Source organism: Cololabis saira, chromosome 2 (assembly GCF_033807715.1).
Source record: "Cololabis saira isolate AMF1-May2022 chromosome 2, fColSai1.1, whole genome shotgun sequence".
Taxonomy (NCBI): domain Eukaryota; kingdom Metazoa; phylum Chordata; class Actinopteri; order Beloniformes; family Belonidae; genus Cololabis; species Cololabis saira.
Window position 1 is genome coordinate 8,114,102 of NC_084588.1, and position 20,951 is coordinate 8,135,052.

At 41.8% G+C, this 20,951-nt stretch overlaps 1 protein-coding gene across 1 annotated transcript in view; it reads right to left on the reverse strand.

Moving 5' to 3' along the window:
* cd81a (CD81 molecule a) overlaps positions 1 to 15,888 on the reverse strand; it is a 30,672-nt gene extending 14,784 nt beyond the window's left edge. Inside the window, exons 1-2 of the mRNA XM_061737085.1 lie at positions 15,657 to 15,888; positions 4,689 to 4,803 (exon numbers count right to left, since the gene is read on the reverse strand). Coding sequence (XP_061593069.1) covers positions 4,689 to 4,803; positions 15,657 to 15,866 — 325 coding nt within the window. The 5' untranslated portion in view covers positions 15,867 to 15,888. The remainder of the gene's footprint in view (positions 1 to 4,688; positions 4,804 to 15,656) is intronic.
* Between the last annotated feature and the right edge of the window lie 5,063 nt (positions 15,889 to 20,951).

Below are 20,951 nucleotides of genomic sequence, written 5' to 3' on the forward strand. Positions count from 1 at the left end.
AAGTGGACCTTTAAACTGAAAGGAGAGAGCAGGTTTATCACGCCATTTCAATGACGGAGACAAGAATAGAGGAACGTCTGGGTGCTTTTTAACAACCTTCTCGGGGGAAAGGACGGCGGGCTTCACCAACCAGTTTACAACAATAAGCTATAAACAAGAACTGAACCACTGATTAAACTGGGTTCAGATGTAGGTCAGGAATGTCTCAGTTATTCCAGCTTTCAGATAGAGTTATTGGACAGATGTATCCCATTTGGTTCTGGATGTTTTCAGAGGGAATTTTTACCAAGCTCTCCCTTACTGTGTTGAAGTGTCTGACAGCGATCACATGGACCCTCTGGGCCCAACGCTGTTCATGGTGTAAATCTAAGGAAAGATCCCTTGAACTATCAACACCCACCACCAGGGCTGGGGATCCATTCAAATGTCAAGAATCGATTTGATTCGATCCGATTCGATTCAGATATCATTTTGGGTTAGTGTTATTAAAACTGTTTTTGGAGCTGTTGCATGAATTATATGACTGTAGTTATGCAACATATTAATACTAGTATTATATTGAGATTAAACAGCATCTAATGATGCTGTAAGGACCAATCAGCTCCCAGAATGCTGATAGAACTGCTTTCAGAGGACGGATGAAATCGCTTTTATTTTTTAACACATTCCGTAAATTTTTTTTCAATTTTTGGTCTTTTTCGGTTTTTAATTTTTTGGGGGTTTTTAGCACTTTATGCAAATGTAACCCCAAGACAGTATATAAACTATTGCAATATAGACAATTTATGCAATTATAACTAAAAACTTAACTTACTTAGTTATTCTCGTGTCAAACAAAACATTTCTTTTTTGGGCATAAACAAAAAATACCAAAAGTTGTAACGTAATGATGAAAGAAAATCGATCTTTAGACATACAAATCGATTTTTAGGAATTAATATGAGAATCGATTTATCCATCCATCCATCCATTATCTATTCCCGCTTTATCCTTTGCAGGGTCACGGGGGTCTGCTGGAGTCTATCCCAGCTATTTTCAGGCGAGAATCAATTTAGAATTGGAAAATAAATCTTTTCAACACAGGCCTAGCCCCCAAACACAGTCTGACTCAGAAGCCTTTGTTGCCCGTGCTACGGGAAACTGCATGTGTGCAACAACCATGCAGGACTGACGTAACTGTGCGTCGTCAGCAACCTGCGTCGGTGGGGCAGCATCTCTTCTGGGAACTGACAGCAAAGACACTTCCTTGGAAACTTGCTCAAGTGTTGGTGCTGTCCTTACTTAGACGCAAGTGATTTTGTGGACCGATGACTAGGAAAGTGAGTCAAGAGGAGTCAAGTATCCACTTTCTGAAAGTATAAACCATTCGGTTATGGGCAAAGAGAGAGCTGAAGGGAAACGGTGACACGCAGGAAACATATGAGAAGAGGCTCTACTTTTCTTCAGTGCAGTTTTTTGGCTCAGTGTCTCACTGAGAAGATGACAGGATCATGTTACTGTTCAGAAGCCGACATTTCCACTCGTTTTCTCCAGAGAAAAGTAATGTACTGAGCGTTAAATCTGAGAAACATGTAAGCTAAGATTCTGGTATGTAACTATGAAACATGGGCGAAACGTACATTTGTTACTAAGAGTTTGGGTTTTTTTTTAACCGAGTAGACGAAGCCAGACAACTGCACATGTTTAGTTGTGGAAAAAGGCATGAGGGTGGTGCTATTGTTTCTGTTGTGGGGGTGGGGGGTGGCAGAGGAGAGAAGCAGATGTAAGGGGGAAAAAGAGAGGGGGGTTCAGACTGAGAAAAGCAGGAGGGAATAAGAGAAAAATAAGGAGACATGGGGCGACTTTAACACTAACCACAACCAGATGGGGAGGTAAGGGAGAGCCACGGTGGAAAGAAACCCAGTGGTGTGAAAAAAACTAAACACGGGGAGGAGGGAGACGGACTGGTGCGACTGGAGAGGAGGAGGAGCGGGAGGAGGAGAAGGAGGGAGGCCAAGTGAGGAATTCTTTCCTATACCGACTAAGTTTTTTTCCGTTCTTTCGGAGGAATGAGGGGGATGTTTTATGTAATGGCTCAGATTAAATCACTGACGCTGTTCGAGAGAAAATCCTCTGAATACACAGCGTTGTGGTGCTTAGAGGACGACAAAACACTGACCCCCCCGTCCCCTTTCCACTGTATTTTAAACACTTTAGTCATTATGCCTGCCTGTGTTTTCCCATCTAACTTTCATCTTTTCGCCCCCCCCTCCCTTCGTCATCACAAGGCAGATGATTCACTGCTGTTCACACAGAAGGGGAAATGACAAAGACTCCGGCTTAATTTGGGAAAGCAAGCGCTTAAGAGAGTCATATGACGACCGGCGCGTCCTCTGTTAGGGCTGGTCACAAGTAGCTGGTGATCTGGGCGAGGCTGGGTCACCCCCAGTTCGTTATAAAATACTCTCACCAGGCTCTTAAGAAATTCCTTTTGAATTGTGTTAAGTGCCGGCCTTCGCTTTCATAGCCAGACCTCAACGAGATTCTGGGAGCATCACCTTTGACACTCTGCCGCATGTCACCTGGAGAGCATGAAGTTATTTGTCAGGTGCAACCACTCATGTCACTGATGTATACGGGTATGTGTATGTATATATATATATGTATGTATGTATGTATGTATGTATGTATGTATGTATGTATGTGTGTATGTGTGTGTATGTGTGCATATATACAGGACTGTCTCAGAAAATTAGAATATTGTGATAAAGTTCTTTATTTTCTGTAATGCAATTAAAAAAACAAAAATGTCATACAGTTTAAGATTAAGATTCCCAGATTTTTTGAGATAGGATTTTTGAGTTTTCTTAAACTGTAAGCCATGATCAGCAATATTAAAATAATAAAAGGCTTGCAATATTTCAGTTGATTTGTAATGAATCCAGAATGTATGACATTTTTGCATTACAGAAAATAAAGGACTTTATCACAATATTCAAATTTTCTGAGACAGTCCTGTATGTGTGTGTATGTGTGTGTATGTGTTATATATGTATATATAGATATATATAGATATCTTTTGTTTTTTGTATATAAATTAAATTAATTTTGATTATAATGAAATAGAGTTTAAGGAGTAGGATTTAATGTTTTCACTTCCTACTCCTTTTCGAGCATGTTAATTATGATGGATGCATGATTTTATTTATATTTTTGTCTTTTTTTTCTTATTTACAAATATTTATTATTGATTATTATTGTTTTGTTTTGTTTTCACTACTGTTTCATGTTCAAAATAAAATTTCCATTCAATTCAATTTAATTCAAAATTCAATTCAATTCACTTCATGCACCTCTGTAACGCACGTGTCTTCAGTTGGGTTCAAAGTAGGCAAAGAATATATATGGCTGTAAATCCAGATCACATTATAGATAATTTTCTTTCCTTTTGGATTTCAAATAAGTGAAGTGAAATCCACACGTTAATGAAAATGTACTGAAGATCTTCAAACATCTAACAGTGAAAGACACACCACTTGAAATGAAAGAGTTATTTTAGTTTTAATGTGCGTCTACAGGGCTAGGGCCTACGGTACGAGAGCTCACAACGGGGAACGTAATGAGAGAATTACAGAAAAATATAAGTCAATATTATTATTGCTAGGTCACAGTTAAGTATATTAGGTTTAGTGTGTTTTGGCACCGGACATTTAATTTGTTCTTTTCCCCTGAGTGGCAGAAATCAGCAAAAAACGTTGCAAACTTCATACGTTCATAAATCAAACTGCAACTACTCTACACCCAAAACAGAGCTTTTGAAATGGAAACTGCCATTAATATGAGCAACAGCGTTGGCAGCAGGTCCTGGGCTGAAGTCCACTGCTCAGAGGCATCAGTTAAAGCCTGGGCCTTTTAACTTCATCAATCCAAAAACAGGGTTTGCAAAGCTTACTGGTGTCCACCCAAAGAGCAGGGGGATGCCAAGTGTGAAGAGGAGTGCAGAACACAATGGAAAATCTCAAAGTTATCCATCGTTTTTGAGAAATTACAACATATGGACATGTGCTAAAGTGTTATTCGGAGTAACATTTTTGATAAAGGGGTTGTAGATAATCTGAAAACACACTATTATGAGCGAGGGAGATGTCTTTGCTTGATTTATAAACCTGCTGTAAAATAATGTAACATGGTTTGAATTTTTGTTTCAGGGCCACAAATGGATAGCCTGAATTCCTTTATTACTGTTATCTTGCAAATGTCTCGAGAACCATGCCGTCTTACAAGTTATCATTTGTATGACAATGTTTGAAAAAGCTTGACACGAATGTCAATATTGTTTTAAGCATTTTGACTGATATAAGATATAAAACTGATTGAGAGGTCGTTAGAAAATGCTTGTGTTGTGTTTGTCGTCTTTTAATGCAGCAAACTTTATACTTGTTTGTGTCATTTCAGAATAAATAGTGATCATGCCTCATTGCAAAAACCAAAATCAAAACAAGCTAATTTAATAATGATGTTAGGACACAATAAAAAGATATAAATAACCAGCAAAAATTAGCAAGATTTTCAGGAGTTTATACAGTGGGAAAGAAAACTCTGCAGCCCACATGTTTGTAAGTTTTAGTTTTGGCAGGACATTCACCACAAAACAAACACAATGTGCAGATCCTCACAAAAGCGGAGCAGAAGTGGAGTGAAATACGTACTGATGTAGAAGGTGTTGGGGGGTTGACTTCCATCTAGTTCAACGTCCAGCAGGCTGCTGATCTTGTTGTCGTGTCTCAACCACAGGGCCACGCCCAGGATTACACCTCCTGCAAGCTGCAACATACAACACATTTCCTCTTTAATATAAAGACATGCGGTGCACTGAACAACTTGGTGATGTAAACATCTCTCAATATGACTTCTTAATATTTTCTTTCTCCTTTTATTCACGGGACACATTATTGCAGGACTCATTTCCTCTCCAACAAGTCTGCAGCATCACCGGCGAGAGAAGCCGCTGCAGCAGAACAAACGGAAGAATAACAACCCTTTGTCATGGCACCAGCTTATCATGTATTTATTTCTGCCTTACTCTGACTTTAATGTGTCTCAGCGCCCTACATAAACTGTTCAGCAGGCAACGCCGTTCTCTTAGCCCAATAACAAGAAGGAAGAACGCCCCTTTTAGACAGCGAATGAAACAAACTGTAGAAAGAAAAACTGTAGAAAAGGAAAACATAGCAGACTTTAGACTGTACAGAAACAGCAAAAAAATTGTACCTGTGCGTCAAACACAGATGGAATAAGGATGTTTTCCAGGTCGTTCAAGCATTTCTACTTCATGCAGCAGGATGGTATGGTTCTGGCATACTTTTTACCCTTGTGTTCATTCATTTAGGTCCCTGCTTTCTTGTGATCTGGAAAAAAGCTTGTGTTTTCTGTTGTCCAGACAACGCACAAAAACGGCTCAATTACAATGTTCAGCCAGCACCACACAACCGTTTATCTTCACTTATTTGTACATTTATACTGACCAATTAAATGCACATAAGAAGATAATATTTTATTATTAATGACAAATGCACAAAGTTTATTACCGTAGCAAGAAAGATAAATGTTATTAAAGTATCAACTGGAAATATTCTTGCCCGTTTTCAAAGAAACTGGTCAGAAAGCTTCACTAGAGGATCTTTTATTATTCCGTTAGTATTCCCTTCACTTGAAATACTTAATATTCATATTTTAAAACAATTTTGCTTGAGGGATCTATCAAGTATCATTTCATTCATTTGATCACAGCAATGACAGCATGAGGTTTGATGGCTCTAAATTCAAGGGATCCTCTGATTTGAGTCTGTGGCTAAAGTGCTCTGCAAACGCGGAGAGAGAAAGCCTGTGAGCTTGTGTTTCACTTCTGTCTTGACTTCCCTGGTTCCCATCTGCCCTGATCGTTTGCGCCTGTGTCTCATCAAGTCCTCTGTGTATATCTTATCATGTCTTTCCCTTGCTCCCTGCTGGTCCGTACTGTTTTCTCGCTCGTGTTTTTTCTGATTTTATCAAGTTTGGGCTCTTGTTTTTGTTTAGGATCCTGCATTGCAGCGTTTTTTTGTTTAATAAATCACTTTTGTTTTCAAACTCCTGCCGTTTCAGTCTCCTTCATCTGGGTCCTATGCCCCAACCGTGACACGCCCAAGTACCAAGTAACAAATTTCATTTCCAGCTAATTCTGAAAGAGGAAATAAAAAGACATCCATTGCCTGTTTCGTCTCCAGATCTGCACCTACACAGCTGAGGTGACAATCAAGGAAGAATAAATGGGTTACAATATCTCGTTTCATCATGTTGTTGCTACGGAGACAGCTAAATAAAAGCCGCACAAAGATACAAAGCAACAAAAGGCTGACAATACAATGAGATACAGTAAAGTCATCACACAAACTACATTGGAGATACCTTATCTAATTATATTGGTTTTATAATTCAGTCTCTTTTCAGTAAATTATTTATTACTTTCCAGTTTCAAGTTATTTCAGCACCTATTGAGGGTAGGTCTGTGCTTAATATCGAATTTCACGTTGCATTATGACAAAATGATGGTGGATCTCGATCATAGGACAGTTTTATTCGATATGGACAGGCTCTTCCAGCTAATCACGCAGCAGACGCAGCAGACGTAGCAGACGTAGCTAACGCTAATCAGGAAGGGACGTGTTTATGTGTTACTACTTCATTGAGGACTTTCAGTGAGCGGCTGTTAGTCTGGGAATTAAAGAAATGAGTGAACCTGCTGCTGAGGACAGATAAACTGTTGCTGCACACCAGAGCCAACCTGTGTTACTCTCGTAAACCCGTCAAAGATGTGGAGCAGATTAACACATATGCCGGCGTTCTGTGGTAAAGATGTGAAAAAACCGACCCGTTTCACTACCTTAAAAAGGTACCACCAATTTTAACACAGAGTATGAAAACACGTGCCGTCCCAGCACCAATATCTACTGCTGCTGCTGCTACCAGTGCTAGCGTTAACGGCCATGTATTAGAACAGCATTCCACAGTATCATCCTTTGCTGCAATTGCTCCTCATGATAAACATTCAAAACTGTAGTATAATAACAATAATGATAATTATACTAATACTAATAATAATAATAATAATAATAATAATGATGTCATTTTATTCAATCCTAATAAATATTTTGTCGTTTAACACCTGTGTTTTTATATCAAGAAAAAATATATCGTAATATATTGTTATCGACCAATATAAAAATCGTGACAATTTTTGTCCCCACATCACCCAGCTCTAATTGAAGGTTTGTCTTTCTTTAATGGAAGGATATCAACAAACCTGTCCACATTTAAGTTTTCTAAACTGACTTCATTGATGGATTCCCGCTGATGACTCAACATTTTGCTGTAAATGTTGTGGTGCAGGGAACATTTATGGCGCTTTTCTACTAGTCTCTCTCAGCCCGGCTCATCTCGCCTCCACTCGGTTTGGTTCTTTCCCACTAGGGGTCTAACGTGCCGAGTAGATACTTTTTCTGTATCTATTCTGCCGAGGTTCTGAGTCGGCTGTATCTGACATCATCACACTACAGGACACCGCTTGGTCGGGGGGTTGGAGTCAGACGTCTGAGTCAGGAGGAGGAAATCAGAGAAAGAGACTCTGACAGTGTCATTTTATTCAACAGATCCATGGCAGCAAAAGTCTGTTTCACGATCCAACTCTGAGGTGAGATGTTCATGAACCTGGTGCTGAGGAGAGAATTAAAAAGGGATCTAGACGGCGATAAGGAACGACCAGATCTACCAGGAACTCTGTCTCTTCATAGCTGCTCACGGCTCCAGCTGACTTTTCAGCAGCACCGAGACAAACTAAAAAACATTAAAAAGCGTTGCCGCTTGAAGCTTCTCTCACTCTCATTTTTTAACTTGATATGGAACACAAGCCACAGACCCAGCAGCACATCTATCATCTCCTCCAGGTTCTTCACTCCAACCTCCTACTTCTGCTCCAGGTGCTGAACTGTTATGGAAAAGAAACCAGGCCAAGTTGAGATGAGTAGAGCCGAGTAGGTTCTAGTGGAAAAGTGCCATTAGTTACGTATTTTGTTTGCTTGGATCTCATTATGCACCACAACCCCCATCCACCAGCAACTGACTGCAAACTAACCACAAGTGGAAAGGAATCCTTACACGAGCTTGCTACACATGCCCATGCATGTTCCATCAGCCCTGCTTCCATGGAATAAACAGTAATGAATAATTACTTGATATTAATATTTTGATGTATGTATAATATTCACATTTTACTCTTAACCCCTGTCATTTGTCCTGCCGTTTCCTGTTCGTCCCGCTGCCTCCCAAGTAGGCCTGTGTCCAAGTAGGTAGCCAGCAAATCTGATCAGCTGCTGCTAAATTTGGATCACACTCATTATGATCATTATAAGCTCCAACATCTAACTTCTGGGTTGAATCTAACCTGGAAGTAACAACAATTGCAGTTCCTCGACAAGCCGCTAGAGGTTGGCTCCAAAAGTGAGTCAATCTCCACTGATCCCAGTGTTAAAATTTAAATTGAGTTATAATATGGGGAATAGTCCTCGATTGACAGTCAGTTGAGCCAATGGCTAGCCACTATCCCTCCCCACCAATCATCATCATGCTATGAAGTTTAGCAAAGAAAATGTCAGCTTGTGATAACCCGCCCTCAGTGTAATTCAGCAATCCTGTCTGATCCACCACAAACCACATCAGAGACGGGATATTTCCATGCAAATGTTTGCAGGCTCCCCCGGTGTGTGTTGGAGTGTGAAGTGTCACCTATTTTTATAAAACAGAAATGCTGGGGTGGACTCTGTGGAATTACCAACTTTTATCGGAGCGTTTATATCAGAGATTTTAGACGCCAGTCTGATCAAATCAGATTTTTTGGCTGATCCGACCGATATCCAATATCAATATTGGATCGGGACAACCCTAAATGGAGTGACTGTCTTATACTGAAAATTATAATAATGAATAGTTTGAAAAGGTGCAACACTTTTCAAGATGTGTCATTTATAAAAAGGTACTACTTTATAGGTGTTTAAAAAGAACAGTCACTAAATGTTGTGGGCCACAGTGTAGCCCGCAGATGCATTCGTATTGATCTGGTGCATCTGCATTATGAGGTCTGTGTGTGTGTGTGTGTGTGTGTGTGTGTGTGTGTGTATGTGTGTGTGTGTGTGTGTGTGTGTCTGTGTGAGAGAGAGAGAGAGGGAGAGAGAGAGAGAGAGCGAGCACTGGAGTAGCTGAAATCAATGTATTGCGTGCAGCAAATTTCCCCATATTTGATGGTAAAAGATTCAAATTCAAACTTTGCTACTGTTAGATCTTGGCCCAACACGAACTATCAACATCGTGTGGGAAATCCTGGAATTGTAATGCAAATATCTGCACTATTACCAGCAGCAATGCATCATCAAAAGAAAATGTTTTTAATTATTTTGTCATGAACCACAGCCAAGTGAAGAAAATTATAGAGCACAATGTGCTCCGTTTGAAGCTCGCTAACTGTAGCGTCTGAGAATAGAGCTTAACCAAAACAGGCAATCCCACCCAGCCCTCCCCATCCTCCTCCGTTACTGAGGTCCATTCCAGGGCTACAGCAAGCTGCTGCCTAGCAACCAGATAAACACCATCAGTGTGCAGAAGTTCAACACACACACACACACACACACACACACGCACACACACACACGAGAATTGCTGGGGGCTGAGCCATCCTCTGTTTCTTAAGATGTTCTGTTTGAGCCGCTACCTCGCTAATAAAGACGTTAACTGTGGCTCCAGACGGACAATCGTAGGGACAAAACCAGTGAGAAAATAGGAGGATAAATAAGCTACAGGAAGTGTGTTGTATTTTTACTTTTTATAAAGTCAAAGGAAGTGGTTAGTTGTGTGCGTTTGTGAGCAATGTGTGTAGGTTAAGTGTGAGCAGTTTTATAAATGATTAAAAGGCAGAGTCCTTCCAGAAGAGTTGTATAATACTTGTGCAGTGTGACGAAGGCCAGCCCGGCACAGCTGAAACCTCTCCTAAGTTCAAGCACCGAACAGACTATGATTCACAAGCAGATTCACTAACCAGTGAGAGATAAATAACATGCGTAATTACTAATTCACAACCCAGTAAACCATAATTATGGTATTGAGGATGTTTTGGAAAGGGTCAACCACAGGTCTGAAGCTGCTTCGCAACAAGTTTAGAGGAGACACTGCAATTTAAAAGGCATTCATAGTAACTGAGAAACAACTGGACATGTTCAGCTGGATAAAAGATCACAGTTTTTATTTCCACATCTCTTCATGCCTAGCTACTAGGTACACATTTCCAAAAGGTCCATTAAAAAAAAAACAAGAACTTCATGACTGAAATCTAAAGACAAAGAGAAAGTCAAGGGCAAAACTCCCTCCCCCCCTTTTTGTTAACATAAAGTCTCTGCAGATACCAAACTGTTTGGATCACAAGGTTTTCTGAAACAAGGAAGTGCCGTACCACTCTGAACCTGACACCACAAGGCTTGGGTTGAGAGTTCAGGCCGTTACAACCCAAAAGAAAACTAAGATTAGCTTTAACCCTTAAGGTCAGCATTACAACCGGCCATGATAACAAGTTGCATTTTGCAATAAATATATTCTGAAGTAGATGCATCTTTTATCCAGACACACCCTTAAATAAAAGCATTTTTCCTTCCTAACCATCCTGTTAGCTTTCTGCATCATATTATCCCACCATTATTGACATATCTCATTCAGTATTTGATTGCACACCGAGGGTTTCTTTCTACTCCCTTTGGCTGGAAACATACCTGCTTTTCATGCAGGTTGCATATCCTGCAATTTGTTTCTGACTGGAGACTGACACCATCGGGTCCAATAGTTTCTCACACATTCCCTTGTGAAATTTACTTGCAGAGCTCTTTTTTTTCAAGGAATGGCCTGAAATTTCTTGAGGGACCAGCTCTGGATAAGACAGTTTGACATATGAACTTAGTTTGAAGCAAAGGAAACAACACCCGAACTTTCAGACACGCAGACAACTACTGTAATTCCTGAGACACAGCTGCTCCAAAGAGGCTCGCTGCCTGGAAAATAGGGATAAATGGCAATTTGGAACTTTGATTCCACTTTATTTCCAACGTCCGGATGCGATAATTGCAGGGATGCACTTACGTTGCACATGCGGCCGCGTTTAATTCTGTATAAAAAGTCAGCAATTTCCATCAGATGTTACGACGTTCTCACATGATGGACTCAGCAACTCTTTGCAATACCTGTTAACCTTGCAGATGCCAAAGAAACCAACGGTTACGCAGGCCAGCGACTGCATTTGCGTCATAAATTCCACATTGAGAAATTTTCCACATCTGGTCCAAAATCTAAATCCAAATAATGCCCCATCAGAGCCAAACTCAACAAATACCAACACTGAGCAAGTTTAAATATGTTTAATGACAGGAAAGACAGCTCCAAATGTTTCCTCACACCCTCAAACGTGGATATCTGAAGCAACATGGACATGAAAAGGGTTTATACCATCCATTATTGTATCTTCTCCAATTTAACTGTGTATTTTACTTCATGGAGGAAATGAAAATGGCGTGGACCATGCTGATGATAGCCTCGCCGTCTTCGGTGTCAAGAGTGCACAGCACACGTTTTATGGCCAGCCCTTCCGCCAGCGTCTATTTCTGCCTCGTGCAGACGTGGGCTGGAGAATGCTGGGTATGTTGGGGGTTGGGGTCCCGTCTGGAGTTCCCGTATGTCTCCTGTAACACCACCGCCAACCCTTTCCTGGGCCACTCAGCAACCGCCACACCCTCCTCTGCCCAGTGACTCACAAACCCCACCAGAAATTTGTTTTTGTTTTGTTACAATTTTGGATCATTCAAAAGTGCAAAACCCGCACTTCGGGCTCATCGCTATGAATACCAGAGCCTGGCAACCACAAACTATTTTCTGTCACCCCGCGGTTTGTTTCAAACAAAAAGTCGCAGTATTCCATGAAAATAAGGTGATGGGGAAACACACATTCCTAATTGGTCTTTTCTTGGAATTCAAGTACCCAGCTTTTTTTAATCAAAACACCAAAAGTCTCCGACATGTTCGGCAGCTCTTGACGGACTTGTAACACGGCAGCTCCAACCAATGCCGCTTTAAGGTGTCTGATGGGAGTATTCGGACCAAAAGGCAAACGCGGCACCGACTCCACGAGGCTGAGATCAGGTCTCTGTGGGGGACGGACCATCTGTTGCAGGACTCCCCGTGTCTCCTAGCTGCCGTGGATAGTTTTCATCACTGAGATTGTATGTTTGGCCTTGTTGTGAAGCTACTTTGACAAATCTGAGTTAGGGCCATGACACAGTCCTGACTATAACACATCTGACGACCTAACCCTCCTGCACAGTACTGGACATTCATAAAGGATTCATATATTTGGGTGGTATATAATAGTGTTGGTTTTCTGTTAGTATAACCGAGTCTGTCAAATCTTAAGGCCAAACTCGTTAACTAAACAACCTGATTTCAATCTGATTTTTCTCAGCAAATAATGACCATAAGCAGCGAGCTTTATCTGTGTAGGGCTTTTGTTTTTTAGATGCCAGTTCCCTGAACACTGGATCACAACAATCACACCCTTTCTTTAGAGCTTGGAAAGTGTAGTCAATTTTGAGTTTATTTAATTACATCTTTTTCTAGGAATCTTCTGGGGCACATCTGATGTCCCAGATTCAGACTACGACTAGACTGTTTGGTCACGCATGCAGAGTTTAATGAGATTTTCTTTTCACCTCTTAACAAGGTAAAATGAATACATTTTGAAACAAACAATGCCTGAAAAAACTCAGCAGTACAAAATATTAGTTTTTCTCTAAGATTTGTGCTTAATCTAATCTATGCTGTAGTTATTACAGATTGTAACAGAAAATACTTTTGCCCGTGTCATGTATTATTCATTTCAATGATAATCCTAATCTGACAGAATAATTTGACGAAAATGATATAACTATTCTAGAGTATGGTGTAGGCCTTTACTATTAAAACGTCTCTTTTACCTCACGTAAACAAAAATATCTAATTTACTCAATCTTAGCCATTTATAGGACCAACAAGTATAAACAAACAAGCTAATTTAGCTCAAGAAAATACTGGCACGGGTATTATTTCCACACCGTGGCTGTTTTCATGCACATTACCAAGGGCATTCCTCAATCAACTTGTATTTGCACACATCCTGTTATCACTGAGATAAAATGCCACAGCGAATACAAAGAAGACTCTTAAACTGTTCATTTCACAAAAAAAGGTGGACTTATAAAACATTCCCTCCCCCCTTGTTAGTTATAATGAGTCAACCAGGCAATGCTTCTCTCTGGTAGAGTTTGCTCCACCGACCCCCCACAAGACATTTCCCTAGACCAAGCATATAGTAGGCTAATCGTGCACAGTTGATGTGAAGGTTGACAATATTATCAAATAATTGTATCCTGGGAGAGGGACAGGGTGTGCCCTGCAGCAACGGTGGCATTGTCTGTCTGCTAGAAAAGCAGAATCACTTCTAAGACCATCATTTTTTTGACTCATACATTTTATTTTTCAGTGAGAAAAGGAAAAAGCATATTTATTTAAATTGCTGTCGCCATACGGCGTAGGGCTGGGTCACAACGTGTTGGGACACTACCACTACTAGGGATTTTTCAACTGAAAGTCATCATCAATTAAGTCACACACTAATGGCGCCGACTTGAAAACAAATCATCCCATCTGCCAAAAACCTCAACATTTTTCTGGTTGGGTAATTTGGCTGAAGGACCTTTCAGAGGGAATGGCATGGCTTTTATCTTCAGTTCTGAGCTTTTCAGGCCAGTATTTATTCATTGCTGACAAACGGCACGTCGAGAAGTGAGAAGTGAGAGGTAATCAAGGGTTGAGTAGTCATGAGAATCACGCCTTTTGAAAAACAGCATTGAATGGAAACGCTGACTCCCCGCAGCGCAGCCTTCGTCAAACTTTCAGAGATGCTATTCCCTTTTACGCATAAGTGTAATGGAAACGCGCCCGCATGTGTCTTGAGACTTTTGTCAAGTGATATTTCTCACAAACCAGAAAATCAATGACATTCAGTGAACAGTGCTGCTTCTTTAAATGTCTCTAATGGACTTGGTGTTGCCTCCTGTTGCACTGCGCCCATTTCCTGCTCTACATCTCCCTCATCACTCCAGTTTATCCCTTTTCTTTGGGACATGAGTTTCATCCGTGTATTCACTTCCAAAGATTTTAACTCTTTGAAGGTTACTGTAAAAATGTTGTACTTTCCTGACGTCCACATGGGTTATTTTGATTGGCTGCCATGTTTGCTGCGATGCTTAAAACCATCATAAGACATGCTGTATGTTATATATGTTATACATACTGTATAATACAAGGCACTCATTGTTAATACATTGAAGCTTTCATTTTCCACCAGGAAATGTTCTCCTGTTTATCTCGCTGCAAATATAACAACAAAAACAGGAACCATCCAGAGTCGGAGAAGGATAAACTCTTAAATGCACTGATCCAACGCTTGACGTGGACTTTCGATAAAATAATCCATTGTCCTAAAAACAATGCAAGCGAGCACTGATGGTCACACTTAACTGTCCCACTTTCAGACCGAACTGTTGAGTAGAAACAAAAAAGAGCAACGACGGAGATGCTCAAGAAAGAGAAAATGTGCAGCAGCTCAGAGAGTGAAAGGGAAAGAAAACCCTACCCAGTTTCCATGATCCATTTACCCAAAACAGAGCTCTGACTCACCAAATGGAAACCACCATATCCCCACCACACACACACACACACACACACACACACACACACACACACACACACACACACACACACACACACACACACACACACACACACACACACACACACACACACACACACACACACACACACACACACACACACACACACACACACACACACACCAGTTGGGTGGAGGATTTAATCTAAACAAAGCATTTTTCAGACCCGGTGGTTCCTCACGGCAGACTTAGAAACTACAAACCTTACTAACTCACCCAAACCAGCCCATAATGTGATTTAATCTAAAACACTGACCTGGGGGTTTGATCACAAAACAAAATCTGCTAAAAAAAAAAAAAATAATAATAATAATAATTATTATTATTATTATAATTAGGGACCAACTAATTCTTTATTGGAGATGCAGCTTATCCATGAGTGCATGTTAAACTATTTAAAAGGGGATTTATGAAATAAAGTTGTCCATGTGCTGGAGTTACGTCACGCCTCCTAACGGTCAGTGTGCTGCCCTGATTTCACAATAACAACCATCTCGTGATTAAAACCCCCCAACAAATACATGCATATGACATATCTCCACATAACTGCGAGGGCCCGGCGGGATGTGCAGGAAAACTGTGATAATTAAAGAGTAATTCCCGAAGCCTCGTCCATGCACAGCAGAGATAAGGCTGATTTATGGTTCCGCGTCACAGCAACGCAGAGCTTACGGCGTAGGGTACGCGGCGACGGCGTTCGTCGCCGCGTACCCTACGCCGTAGGCTCTCCGTCGGTTTAACGCAGAAGCATAATTGAGGCTATAGAGGGCTATAGACCGAGCGGCTCACCCAGAAGACGAAGTTGAAGAAGAAGAGCATGTACTTGATACATTTGGTGCAGCCGTCGACTCCCATGGTGGTCCGAGACACGAGGCAGAGCAGAGCGGAGAAACGGTGAGGCGGTGCGGGTCCGGACTGAGGCTGGCTGGGGCTGGTGAAGGAGGGAGGGAGGGAGAGGAGGCAACACCCAACTGCTCCTCCTCCTCCTCCTCCCTCCATCCTCCCGCCATCATCCCTCCTTCCCCCACGACCCCTCTGCGCTCATCCGATTACTGTGACGAGTTTGACTGACGGGCGAAGCGGCCAATCAGGGCGGAGGACGCTGGAGCCGCCGTTGCTAGGGGGAAGAGCCGTGGTCAACATAAATAAAGAGGTTTTTGTGTTTTTATTTAGTTAAAATATCTTTATATACAAACAACAAGGCATCAATCTTTATCAAAATGCCTCAAGGAACAGGTGCATTTGAGAGAAAACAGAAGGAAAAGAAAATAGGAAGGAAAATAATGAAAGGGGCTAGGGCTTATCCCATAAATTATATTCAACAATTATGTTCAAAAGTTGTATGGCATTTCTTTTTGTCATGAGTTTAAGGGGCTTTAGAAAAGTGAAGGAATTAGTTATGGAATACACAAAATCGAGGTTTCACTTTCATATACTTGTGGATATGGAATTTACCCATAATTATGATATTAATCAGAAAGTCATCATTGTTTATTGTCCATTGAAAGTCCAAAAATAATAGCTCATGTATATCCTGCCAAAGGGTATTATAATATATGCATTCAAAAAAATAAATGATCAGTGGTTTCACATTCATCACAAAATACACAGTTATTAGTTTCAATACCAAATCACTGTCTCAACAAATCAACATAAATTAGTATAAATAACAGTGCGCGCTTCCAGTTTGCCACGTGTCACGAGGTCTACAGACAATTATAAATGTATTTTCATTCACAGGGGAAACATGGTTTAAAAACATCAGAGAGGGCCAGTTGTGTTAAAATCAGACTGACAGATGATGTCTATGGCTGTATGGTTGAGTTAGTGGGACAGTAAAGTCCGGTCCGGTTAACCACGGACAATGGACCACATCCTAATGGGCCGCAATTTACTTTCAGCTTTGCACTCGAGGGCCGTGGGAGCCCTGGGACCGCATCCTTTCACGCCAATGAGGGGATGACCTCACCCGACCTGCCAAAGAATGGGTCACAATTATTCAGAATGACATTAAAATGGTAAGAAAACACTGATCAAATAGGCATAAAGTGACACAAATACTTGTATCCGTTCCTGTTTGCGCAGGAGTACGCCCACACACACAGGTGTGTGTGTGCCCAGGTACGATTAACGCTTGAAGTTAAAATCCGCTCACAAATGAAACAGCAGCCGGTGAGGAAGGCCCGGACACTTCCACCTGGTGAGGAAGACCCGGACACTTCCAGCTGGTGAGGAAGACCCGGACACTTCCAGCTGGTGAGGAAGACCCGGGCACTTCCAGCTGGTGAGGAAGACCCGGACACTTCCAGCTGGTGAGGAAGACCCGGACACTTCCAGCTGTTGAGGAAGAACCGGACACTTCCATCTGGTGAGGAAGACCCGGACACTTCCAGCTGGTGAGGAAGACCCGGACACTTCCAGCTGGTGAGGAAGACCCGGACACTTCCAGCTGGTGAGGAAGACCCGGACACTTCCAGCCGATGAGGCAGACCCGGACACTTCCAGCTGGTGAGGAAGACCCGGACACTTCCAGCCGATGAGGCAGACCCGGACACTTCCAGCTGGTGAGGAAGACCCGGACACTTCCAGCCGGTGAGGAAGACCCGGACACTTCCAGCCGGTGAGGAAGACCCGGACACTTCCAGCTGGTGAGGAAGAACCGGACACTTCCAGCTGGTGAGGAAGACCCGGACACTTCCAGCTGGTGAGGAAGACCCGGACACTTCCAGCTGGTGAGGAAGACCCGGACACTTCCAGCCGATGAGGCAGACCCGGACACTTCCAGCTGGTGAGGAAGACCCGGACACTTCCAGCCGGTGAGGAAGACCCGGACACTTCCAGCCGGTGAGGAAGACCCGGACACTTCCAGCTGGTGAGGAAGACCCGGACACTTCCAGCTGGTGAGGAAGACCCGGACACTTCCAGCTGGTGAGGAAGACCCGGACACTTCCAGCCGGTGAGGAAGACCCGGACACTTCCAGCCGGTGAGGAAGACCCGGACACTTCCAGCTGGTGAGGAAGACCCGGACACTTCCAGCTGGTGAGGAAGACCCGGACACTTCCAGCTGGTGAGGAAGACCCGGACACTTCCAGCTGGTGAGGAAGAACCGGACACTTCCAGCTGGTGAGGAAGACCCGGACACTTCCAGCTGGTGAGGAAGACCCGGACACTTCCAGCTGGGGAGGAAGACCCGGACACTTCCAGCTGGGGAGGAAGACCCGGACACTTCCAGCCGATGAGGCAGACCCGGACACTTCCAGCTGGTGAGGAAGACCCGGACACTTCCAGCCGGGGAGGAAGACCCGGACACTTCCAGCTGGTGAGGAAGACCCGGACACTTCCAGCTGGTGAGGAAGACCCGGACACTTCCAGCCAGGGAGGAAGACCCGGACATTTCCAGCTGGTGAGGAAGACCCGGACACTTCCAGCTGGTGAGGAAGACCTGGACACTTCGATTTGGTGAGGAAGACCCGCACACTTCGATTTGGTGAGGAAGACCCAGACACTTCCAGCCGGGGAGGAAGACCCGGACACTTGGACACTTTATTTACAGTAAGCTACTGATAATGTATAGTAGCTGAATATCAACTGTTCCACATCAACAATATTAAGCAACCTGACAGCATCCTTTCTTCCGCTGCTAGGATTTTATATATATATATATATATATATATATATATATATATATATATACATATATATATATATATATATATATATATATATATATATATATATATATATATATATATATATATATATATATATATATATATATATGCAAAAATGAAGAATGCTAAACGGTCATTAGCTGAAGGTATCAAGGCAATATTTAAAACTTTAAAACTTTATGAAACATTTATTATTTTAAATGTATTTATTTTATTATCACACAATTCATTTATCAAAATTTCTATTCCGTTTTTTGATCTAAATCTAATATATTCTAAGATTTCAGATTTTTGTGTGAATAAGCTGATTTGAGCCTTTATATTTGTCTGAATAATTGCTTGTCCGGTGTCTTGTTAAATGTGCAGGTACACGATGTGCTGTATATAAATGTCTTTGAGATTATCACAGTGTATCATATCAGTTATTTCACCAGGTTTTACCGTGTTAAACTGTAGATTGATGTACTTATGGAATAGTAAACAAACCAAGACATGGATCAATTAAAATGAAAGCATTTGTACTGGGAAAATTGGGCTCAAAGGTCAAAGATGATAAGAACCGCTGGTGTAGAGTCTGCTTGTTGAGGTCTATCTTGTGGTTTCCCTGTATGAATGTAACCAGCTGATCTGTGAAACATTAACAGAGGGACTGATATGTCTGAAGAAAACATGGAGCAATGTCTCACAACAGTCTTAACTAGTATACAGAAGATATATCTGTCGCCTGTTTTAGGTTTTTTTAAAGTTACAAATCAAAATTCAACCTGTAAAAAAAATCTATCAAGGAAATTCACGATTACACATGTAAAATTAACTGTTTGCACTATTACGGCCGTCTTTACAAACGAATTACATCACTTAAGTCAAGGTTTTAAATAGAAATCAGCAACATGGTTTGGCCAAAATAAACATACACAAACAGAGCAGATAAGCCAGGGGTGCTGCTGCTGGGAGAAGGGGAAGGGTAACATGTGGGAGGACTTACATGCTTGCTCAGCTGGCCAACCCAAAAACAAATGTTCGACCATATGACATTACAGTAACTCAGATGAGGTTCAAAACAGTTTTGTACATAGTAAGTAAAGCAGATAATGGAAGAGAATGTCTGAGCTTGTAGAATAGACCAACATATTTTGATAACATCTTTGTCAGATGATCAATTTGGCATTTAAAGTTGACAAACTCATCAATATGGACCCCCAGGAATTTTGTGGAGTTAACTCTTTTGATCTCCTGACCGTCAATATTGATATGTAGCCGTTCAATATTGATTTTATTTCTGTTTGAGCAAAATAACATATCATTAGTTTTGCTAATATTAAGTGACAGTTTATTACTTTTAAACCAGGCATCCACTTTGATTAGCTCCGTGTTTACAGTGTTTTGGAGAGTGAGTAGGTTTTTATGTGAGGAACAGACTTGTATCATCAGCAAAATTTACTTTGTGAAATCTACTGGTGGTGGTGAATTTACAAAATCATTAATGTATCCATCCATCCATCCATCCATCCATCCACCCATCCATCCATCCATCCATCCATCCATCCATCCATCGTCCGCTGCTTATCCGTTCCCGAGTCGCGGGGGCAGCAGCCTCAGCAAAGATGCCCAGACTTCCTTCACCCCAGACACTTCCTCCAGTTCTTCCTCCAGCTCTTCCGGGGGGAGTCCGAGGCGTTCCCAGGCCAGCCGAGAGACAGTCTCTCCAGTGTGTCCTGGGTCTGCCCCGGGGTCTCCTCCCGGTGGGACATGCCTGGAACACCTCCTTAGGGAGGCGTCCAGGAGGCATCCGGTACAGATGCCCAAGCCACCTCAGCTGACTCCTCTCAATGTGAAGGAGCAGCTGCTCATTAATGTATAAGAGAAATAATAGTGGACCCAAAATTGAGCCCTGGGGAACCCCATACTTTATGTGCTTGCAAGGTGAGCTACAGTTATTTAAATAGACATACTGTTGTCTATCATAAAGATAGCTTTTAAACCAGTCAAGGGCAAGGCCTCTGATACCGTAGTGGTGTAGTTTGCTCAGTAATATCTTAAAATCAATAGTATCAAAGGCTTTTGATAGATCAAGAAAAATACCAATTCCAAAGTTACCTTCATCAATACAGTCATGAATTTTTTCAACAAGGTCAAGTATAGCCATACAGGTGGTGCTCTTTTTTCTGAAGCCAAACTGTGATGGAACAAGAATGTTACATTTTTCATTTCATTTCATTTTTCAATACAGTCTGTTATATACAACTTTTTCGAATACTTTAGAGACAGTTGGTAATAGTGAAATGGGGCGTTCTGACTATCAAAGAGATCTGTTTCATTCTGTTCCAGCAAAAAAGTTGCAGGTGTAATCAAAATGCATTCAACGTTGTTCTAAACCACAAAATAATCTTCAATCCTGATATTAAGTGAGGG